Source organism: Nelumbo lutea, chromosome 4 (assembly GCF_056320005.1).
Source record: "Nelumbo lutea isolate HS-2025 chromosome 4, American lotus-T2T, whole genome shotgun sequence".
Classification (NCBI taxonomy): domain Eukaryota; kingdom Viridiplantae; phylum Streptophyta; class Magnoliopsida; order Proteales; family Nelumbonaceae; genus Nelumbo; species Nelumbo lutea.
Window position 1 is genome coordinate 84311523 of NC_142687.1, and position 9731 is coordinate 84321253.

Genomic DNA, 9731 nt, shown 5'->3' on the forward strand with positions numbered 1-9731 from the left:
GTCACGCAGACGCGCGTTAGGCTGCGCGTAGGTCGTGCCAGGCCGGCCAGACTGGTGCCCGGGTGGGTCACCAACTTCGTAAGTTTGTTGGCTGGGTGTTTTTCTAGTTGTCACGAGATGCCACATGTCACAATTTCACTGGAGGGCCAAATCTGCCCTCATCAAGTTACAATTGCAATTGGGTAATTCTCCATTATCGACAATGATCTAACCAAGCTTATCCTGTGGAAGTGTTTGAGTTGAGATTTTGGACAATGATAACTGGATATACAACTGTATGCATCAGGACGAGTTTATTGTTGGTCTATCTTCTCAAGCTGGATGATTTTTATCTGTACAGTTGACCTGGAATTATACTCTAATGACAATAATCCCGATTCCAGTTCAACTGTATAAGATGGATAGGTGGAGACTGTCGCCTTTGTTTTCTCCTAAAGTTGATGTTCTCTAATACATCCCCTTCCTACATGCTTGAAGCGTAAATAAGTTTAAGCTCACGCATATATTGTGCTAAAACTTAATTAATTATAAAATAACTCTGATACCATTTCAAAAACCCATTCAACCTAAAAGTTTAAGTGAGTTCCTTAAACTAGTTTACTACTGTATTTTGCAATTCAGAGAAGGTGCCAGTTGGATGGGTTGGGATGAATTATGATCGAACTATAACAGGTGCAACTTAACTCACCCATCTATTTAACAATTAACACCCACGCTCAATAGAGATTGCCATGAAGATTATGTGTTTGAATCGTTTCCTTTCAATATGCTTAACAGCATCCTCTGATTAATTATGGCAGAATTGGTTGTGACTACTTTCATCTTAAACTGTTTGAATTATTCACGAAAGCTGCCATTTGTATTTTTTAATTAAATGTGAGAAGTAGTTGTGTATCTCAGTAAGGTTGGTACCACTGCACTACAATGGGTGAACTCACCAAGTGTCTCCCATCTGTATTTTTTAATTAAATGTGAGTAGTAGTTGTGTATCTCAGTAAGATTGGTACCACTGCACTACAATGGGTGAACTCACCAAGTGTCTCCCATCTGTCCAAGTCAACCTTCCATACTCACTCGATTTTCCCGGCGCCATCTCCACCTTCTCTGCTGATATCTTCACTTTGTAGCTCTGCTTTTCGCCCTTGTTGCGGAATTCCATCTTTGGAGGATCCACCGTCACTACGGCCCCTCGTGGATTCTCAACCGTTACGGCGTAGCTCGATGCACCGTTCCCAACGTGCGTCACAGTCCTAGTGACCTCGATCGTGAATTTAGACGGTCCAGATTGTTCAGAAATAACGGCAATCGAGGGGTAATTTACATTCCATGGCATTGGCACCTTCTCCTTTCTTCTGCAATTCACTGCCCTTCGTGCAATCAATCGAATATCATGACGTGTGTAGTTGGAAGCACAGAGGAAATCCAAGTAATCATCCACCGTAAGATTGTAGACCAAACCTGGATCTACGGCCTTGTCAGGGTCAACGTGTCCCGAACCTACGCCCCACGTTGTTGATGTGGTGTAGTTACGCTCGTCTAGCAAACCTTTCCCCGATTTGTCATGCATATAAGCGGTGGTCATAAGCGCAGACCGGATCACTGCCGGCGACCAGTCGGGATGCGCCCCCTTAAGCAGAGCCGCCAGGCCCGAGACGTGGGGGCAGGCCATCGACGTACCTGAGATGATATTGAACTCCGTTTGCCTAGTATCTGATGGTAGCCCTGTGGGGCCTTTTGTATCGGTCCATGCCGCTAGGATGTTGACACCTGGGGCGATCACGTCGGGCTTCACGATGTAGGGTGAATTCGGGTTGGGCCCTCGTGACGAGAATGAAGCGACGACAGGTGCTGGTTTGACACCCAACTGGGTCCCATGGAAAACGATCGTTGCTCGTGGTTTATGTGAAGAGCTGATATATTCACGGAGGATGCGCCCAGCCGACTCTATGATAGCTAAGGCGGGAAGAAGGTAAGCATCGGCTACGAGACCCTCGCCGGCCGGGAAAACGTTGGTCGCAATCATCCCGGCTCCACCTGCCTCCTGAACTGCGGCCCCCATTGCGGCACGTGAAATCCCGCTGTAGTCGCACAGAACGATCTTTCCACGTACAAGCTCTGGGTCTAACGACTTTGGCGTGCAAAGAACTGCATTTAGAGTTTCACTGCGACCCAAAATAGTCCGGTTTCTACGAATCACCGTTGCGTTCCATGCGTAAATCAATGGCAGAAATGTCTTCTCGGGTAAGGACGGTCCACTGTACAAAGAAACTCCGGTGATGACAGGGCCGTTCTCTAATAGAAGGTCGGCAGGAAATCTCCGGTCGATTGTTCCTGCTCCAATCGTCGTGATCCAGGGAGCTACATTTGTGACGGTCGTTGTGTCAGGACCGTTGTTTCCGGCAGAAGCCGATACGAACACTCCTTTTTCCATTGCACCGAAAGCACCGATTGCGATAGGATCCTGGTGGTAGGGAAGAACAGCCCCGCCAAGCGATAGGGAAATCACGTTGACGCCATCTTTCACTGCCTTGTCAAGGGCGGAGAGTATGTCAGAGTCGAAGCAGCCCATGTCCCAACATACCTTATACACTGCAATTCGAGCTTTTGGCGCAATTCCAACGGCAAGACCGGTGGCATATCCCAGCATCGAGGCTTGCGGGACGTCGCTGCCCGCTGCCGTAGATGCCGTGTGAGTTCCATGTCCAATAGAGTCTCTTGCCGACCTGAATTCGGTGGTTTCGTTTAATTTTCCGGCATAGGCTTGGTATCCAGATAGAAAGTATCTGGCGCCAACTAACTTCTTATTACAAAGGGTCTTGGGAAATACTTGCCCTTCGGTGCACTCGCCCTTCCAGTGGGCAGGCACGGGTCCAAGGTCCTTATCGTCGAAGCTCCTCCTTTCGGGCCATATGCCAGTGTCGAGAACACCGATCACAACGGAGGATCCGTAGTCGGAATCAGCCAGTAGACCGCCTGTGCCGTTCTCGACAAGCCCAAGGAATTGAGGCGACCTAGTCGTGTGAATATGACGAATTCGGTCCGGATAGACACCGAGAATTCCAGGGCGCTTCTTGATTTCTTGAGCCTCTTGGGAGGTTAGCTTTGCAGAGAAGCCATGGAATACAGTTTTATAGACATGAAGCAAATCGTAACAGTTGCTTTCTCCTTGGTGAAAGGTGGGATTTTGAGAGGCTAGTGGGTTAAAAGCCAGGCTTCGAAGAGTAGAGCTGTACCAGTGCTCGACATCGGGGAACACAGAAGGTTTCAAGTCATTCTGAACCTGGACGATGAAGGTCTGCCTCTTGGTGTTATTATCTTCTGCAGCAGAGACGGAGAGGGCGAGGCAATTAGCAAAGACCAGAAACCAAAAGAGTTCCATATGGAACACCAGGGAACTGAACAAAAGGAGAAGAGGCGAATATGGGTAAAATGTTCTATGTAGGTAAAGGGAATTTATAATGCCTCAGAAGAGAATCAAATCTTCAACTTTAAGTCTTCAGGTAGTGAGGACGACTAGAAAAAGACTTCATTACATGCATAACAGAATGTCGAACATAAGGCATGAGACTCGGGAGGTAAGAATCAGAGACCAGGGATTATTTAAGGGACGGAATCTGCTGCTCTTTGCACAAGGCGCCTCAAACCGACCGCACGTCCCAATTCTTATTATTGAAGGTGTTGTTAATAAAGCGTTACTTAAAAGTGGGCATTTTTATTGCTAGTAGGTCTAAGTTTGGACTTTGCAGTGCTTATGTGAAAAATAAGTATTTATTCTAATAAGCACTTAAGAGAGTTTGGTGAAAATCACTTAGTGAAGTAATAAAGTATAGGTATTTTTTAAAAGGGTAAATTGTTTAAATCTTCCTGAACTTTGTGACAGTTGTTAAATTTTTCTCTAAACTTTGATAATTGTAATCATCTCCCCTCAACAGCTCTTAAAAAAAAGAATGGCGTTTGGTGAAGTGACCCCAAGTGTCACATGAGCATCAGCTATCTGAAGTCCGCGGGGCATAAGCTGCTGATGATGGTGCTTGAGTCTCATTTGATGATGAACCTTAGGTGCTTAAACTTAATCACAATGCAATATGCTTCCAAAGCTGCCCACGCTTCAGCTTCATTGATTGAGCAATCCCCTAACCCCTACAACTTACCCAAAGTATGTATCCATTGTCATCTCTCATAATCACCCCAATTGCACACCTACCGTCATTCTTCTTTTAAAGCATCAAAATTTATTTTAACCATGCCCCCGGTTCCGTCCAACTGATGAATAATATGTTATTGTTAATTTGGTTCGTAGTAAGGACCCTTCTGGATTCCATATACTCAAAATTGATTTTGTCAACTAGACAGTGTAGACTATAGGCGGGAATATTACCATTCTTGAATATTTTCTCATTTCTTTTCTTCCAAATGTTCTATAGTGCTATAATTTGCCAGATCTACAGGAGTATCGTATTTCATATTAGATCTATTTATAACCACTCTGTCCCACCAATCTTTAATATCTTCATTTGGTATAGTTGAGGCCTTGAGGGAAGCTTATCCCTAAATGTAACCCAAACTGGTTTGGATTATTCACATTGGAGAAAGAGATGATTTGTGTCCTCTTCTTCACCACAAAATCAACATCTAACGTCATTCCTTAGTCCCAATTTCTCAATCTTTTTTTTTTTTTTCAATATTTTGTTTCGGAGAACTAGGTATATAAAGAATTTTACTATTGGTAGACAGTTCAAATTTCATATACACGAACTCTCAGGTTCGTTAATGTCCGTTTGTTCCTCCTTTCCATGAGTTTATACACTGATTTAACTGAAAAAATTCCTTTTGGTTCAGGTTTCTAAATTATAGTTTCCTCTTTCTCCCTGAACTTTTTGATACAGTTGCAAGCAGACCCCCTATGGTTATGATTTGCAAATAAGAGGCAAAAATCCAAAATACCCATGTAATCAATTACTATTGAAGCAGGTTTTTATAAAAAAAAATAACAATAAAAAAAGAAAATTTAAAATTACAGCTTTACCTTTGAGGGATAGATATGAAAGACAAATTTGAACAATAAATCAATTTCAGAAAAGAGTGTGGAAGGGTTATGGCTAGTGATTCATAAGAAAAGTAAATTAAAAAAAAAAAAAAAACATTTTGGTGAAAAGTAACTGTATGGGTATCTTGTACATTTCCATGCCTCGTTTTAAAAGATTTTAACAAAAGGGGGTCTACTTATAATTATGTCACAAAATTCAGGGGAAGTGATGGAAATTATCAAAATTTAGGGGAAATTTCTGCAATGGTCAAAAAGTTCAGGGGAGGTTTCAGTAATTTACCCTTTTCAAAATCGTAAATAAGTGATTATTAATGTATTCTTACCCCACAATAAGTGCTTATTAAAATAAATACTTATTTTTAAACACTCTCAAACTTAGCCTTTCTTGTTTGGAGCAAACTACTAATGGAAAATGGTCATGGTGCACGCCACTGCTAAAACGTCTGAACATGAGATCACAGTAAACACGCTCTGTATTAGAGTGTTTCCACTTTCCCATGGACTGATGGACACATACCAAATGAGCTAACAGATTACCCATATCGGGAGGCAGTGTAGGGTCCATAATTCCATATCAGCCCAGGCCCACTAGTAATAACGTGGTAATTGGTTTGGGCTTGGGCCGGTGAAATTCATGTCAAACTCCAAAGCCCCACTTGGGTAGGACTCACATTATTGCAATAGGTTAGGGTTGTTTGAACTAATTAGGTCGTATGTGTGTCACCATTCACCAACCGGATAGAAGGAACATGCCATACACTTGGGTTTTGATCATTCTACAATCCAGTCAGATCATAACTAGGCTTATAACCAGATAGCATCTTTGATGGAAATTAATAAAGCAAATATAACAAATATCAAATCCCGACCAGTTAGCATATCGGAGTGATTTCTAATTGCCACATTGGGGGATGAACCCAGAACCAATTTCCCATCAATTCATGATTCCTTCCTTATATTAGCTAGTGAATCGATTTGTCCAGCTCATAACTCTGATTCAATCTCTGGAGCATCTTCAAATTGCCAATTTTAGATTATTCAGTGATCAAAATGTTAATAGTCATTGTCATAAGCTCATAACATTATTCTTAAATTTATATCTTAGTTGAGTTTTGGGAAGAAGATAAGTTTGAACCCTAAACACCTAAAATCGGAAATCAAACAAACAATTATCAACGTCTGACTTCATACACTCTATACATAGCTTTGGATCGTGAAAACCCAGATACCATGATGATTTTATTGAGATTAATTGTAGTAGAAAGGAAACGATTTTGAAAAAAGAAAAAAAAAAAAAAAAACAAAAGTGTAGTTGAACGAAAGAGAGTATTAATATCACAAAATAAAAGAAAGAATTCAAAGGGAACAAATAGATATTGAAAAAGAAGGAATACACTATACAGGAGCAAGAGAGAGGTTTGGGCTCAGAGAAAATGGAATGGAGATGTTTTCCCAGACCTCCGATTAGAAGGTCTCATAATGAGCTGGGATTAAAAATCTTGTCATCATTGCATTCGCAACCTCTCCCATTGCAAATAGGAAATAAAAAAAAAAATTAATAATAATAATAATAATAATAATAATAATTGTTAAAAGTTCAAAACACAAAAATTGGATAAACAAAGCAAATAACAAAAATCTCCATTTCATTTGACGTTGTAAGGAGCATCGGGAATAAGAGTCTGGAATCGGAACAACATTCTCATTCCTTGTAGAACAACATTTTCTCATTTAAAGGAATGATCATTCATTCCCTCCCCTGCCTCGAGAATAAAATCCCATTTCAACTCTAACCCAAACAAACGATGGAAATAAACCATTCCATTCCGATTCCAACCATAAACAAACTAAAGGGACCCTTAGCTCTTCACCCGTTCTTAGTCTAAACAACACCCACGCACACAGTAGAGAAAAACAAGAAGCATTGGAAAACATCAGCGACGCAATGACGGCCTTGCCAACTGCGATGCCTCTTCAGTCCCCACCCTTTTAAAAAGCGAGAGGCCTCGATGATTAGGGTTAGGGTTTATACGTATCTATCAATTTCGGTGGGACTGTGGATGTAGGTTGGGACTTGAGATGCGGATCCATCCAAATGAGATCTGGTCCATCGGTCCATCCAAAGGAGACATCCACAGTATTAGGATTTTGGGTTAAACGTTTTGCTTAGCAGTTAACAATGTACTTGCGATTGAGCGTTTCCCAGTGGATGAACGGAGATAAGCTCTGGGCCAGACCAGATATCAAGCCTCCTGCGCTTGATGAAAACAGAGGTTAGAGGCTGGCCTAAGACACCCGACATGATATATAACCACATCTTGAGTCTCTTGAGTCTCTGTGTATGGATTGGGCTAAAATATAAAGGCAGCTGACCAACTAGAAGGTTTAACATACAAGCCCATGATGGCCCAAAATGCATGCCCACTAGAAGAGGTAAAAATGAGGAACGTTGGCCCAGTATTGCTAAGACCAGGAATACTAAAACTTCAGTAAATAGCATCTCAGGAGTGGGCTTTTTCCATTTTCAAAGAGAAAACCCACTCCTCAAAAAGAGTTAAATCGGTTAACTCCACTCAGAATTAGTTTCTCCCACACTACTTTCAAACAAAAAGTTATCTTTATACACAAAAAAAGACCCACTCTAACTAAGGTCGTTACTAAGAAAGAGGTAACTGCTATTGAGTCTTAATCAAATACAAATTCTTAATTGATTTAGTCTCTACCTGTTTCAAGTGGAAGGAGAAGGGTAATTAGGTAAGCAAGTCAAAGGAATTTGAACTTGTTATGTCTCAATTTTTCGCTATTGATTTTTTTTTTTTTTGAATTTGTTATTTTTTATTTCTCCAACCATATCAGATTAGAAGCAGCCATTCAAAAAACAATAGACGTTTTGTAAATCTGGCATTCTAAATGTTTGAAGCACATTTTCTTTCTCCAACCCATGTCAGATTACAACCAGCCATTGCAAAAACAAGAGACATTTTGTAAATTTCGCATTCCCAATGTTTCAAGCACAACCATTGCTCTATATGCAATCAAACAATTGGGTTTCAAGACACTTGAATGGACACCAACAGTGCAACAATCATGCAAAATCCAAAGCCAACGATGCAGAGAAGGGCAAAGGATTCAAAGATGGTGGATTGCATCAAAAGGCAATCTTGATGGGAGAAGAGTGCAATTGTCGAATTTCTTGAGCAAAATCCGTTATGATAGAAAAAGCTTCTAAACGAGATTCTGCTAGGGTATCCACATGTAAATCTGTTGTTGTGCTATTCTTTTCCAATGATCAAAGATTTTGCTTATGAGTCCTTATCTTTTCTATGTAGAAAGGTTTGTTATGGTAGGAGGGAAGGACTTTTCATATTCCATTTTCTAAGTTCATGTATTATATAGTATTTATGTTTTCACCTATTACAGTGTGTGTTCATGGCGGTTTGGTTTTGGCTTTTCTTTTTACTGGTTAGAATTGATTTGAGGAAGCATATTAAAAACAAATTGTGCAACTTTATCAAAAGTAAGCTGAAACCTTTGCACAAGCATATTTAAGCCGTTGATATGGAGAAATTCCAAGTGGTTCAATGGATAGTGTCGAAGCTAAGAAAGACAAGGGGTCAAATTGGAACTCTGAATAGATGTTCCAAGGAAACATGTAAATTGAATCTTGTTTTAGTTTTATCCCCATAGAAATTGATCTACTGGGACGATTTGTTTTTTCTTTAATGGTGTTAACTATGTCAATCTGTTTTTTTTTTTGTAATGTTTAGATGAAAATAATGTGAAATATGCCATTGTTATGTTTAATCATTCATGCAAGGTTGAGCTTTTGGTTAACTTGCTCTTATCTGTAATGCTCATGCAACGATCACTATTCCATGAGTTTCGTAGGTAAACATTTAACATTAATTTCATCTTCATTTCAGAGTTTGAGTTGTCTAAATTGGGTTGTTGATATCAATTTTATTTACAGAAGGAAAAGGAATCACAATTTGATTTTAAGGTAGAATTTACTATAACAAGCAACAAGCCTCTAATGCATCATTACCGAAAAAAACAAATATATATATATATATATATATATATATATATAAATATATAAGAAGAAAGATTTTTCATCTAAATAAGCAACCTGAAGTAGTAGAAGTTGCAAAGGAATATTGGAAGTGGAATAATGGTTGTGAGGAAGGAGATGATGAGTCAAGCAACATTAACGGTAAAAAATAATTTAAAACCGAACTAGCCCAACCTATTTGCTAGAAGATAGAGGATAGGTGGTGAATGGTAATATTGAGTTGTGTTGGAAATGCTAAAAAGTAATGCAGTTAAATCGAGAATGGGAGATACAAGGTTAAGAGCACTAACGAATGTGTGGAGTATGGGAACTCGAATGGCAAAGTAGTGGATTAGCCCATTAGCGCTGGTGGGATGGTTAATCCATCTGTCCCAAAATGGGCTAAATCGAGAATTGGTCGGTGGGCCTAAGAGGTCAACAAAGTTTCAAAGCTGATTGTTTGTAATCCAGTAGAAAAAGGGTGTGCATTGAAAAATATGAAAAATTAATTAAAAATATAATAAAACAAAATAAAAATTACTTAAATATAATATAAAATAATTATCTATTATTATTAGTATTGATAAAATTATAAAACAATGCATTTTTTTTTAAGTTTTAAAATTTTTTTCT

At 39.7% G+C, this 9731-nt stretch overlaps 1 protein-coding gene and 1 non-coding gene across 3 annotated transcripts; both read right to left on the bottom strand.

Annotated features, from left to right (window-relative positions):
* Positions 1-837: 837 nt before the first annotated feature.
* On the bottom strand, positions 838-3847 carry LOC148861429 (subtilisin-like protease SBT1.5). 2 transcript variants are annotated; one of them, XM_088983697.1, is made up of 2 exons: positions 1459-3847; positions 838-1362 (listed from the first exon to the last, which is right to left on the bottom strand). In XM_088983697.1, exons 1-2 carry the CDS (start codon positions 3377-3379, stop codon positions 992-994), a joined length of 2292 nt encoding a protein of 763 aa, XP_088839823.1. In that variant the 5' UTR covers positions 3380-3847; the 3' UTR covers positions 838-991. The 2 variants fall into 2 exon arrangements, with proteins under 2 accessions (XP_088839823.1, XP_088839821.1); XM_088983695.1 differs by having other exon boundaries at positions 838-3847.
* Positions 3848-6463: 2616 nt separating this feature from the next.
* Positions 6464-6563, bottom strand: LOC148861430 (small nucleolar RNA snoR69Y). Its single transcript, XR_016096499.1, has one exon. It is a non-coding gene; the product is annotated as a small nucleolar RNA snoR69Y (small nucleolar RNA).
* Positions 6564-9731: the final 3168 nt, after the last annotated feature.

Excerpts from the sequence above, each read along its gene's own strand:
- LOC148861429 (XM_088983695.1), bottom strand. The coding sequence starts at position 3,379 with ATGGAACTCTTTTGGTTTCTGGTCTTTGCTAATTGCCTCGCCCTCTCC.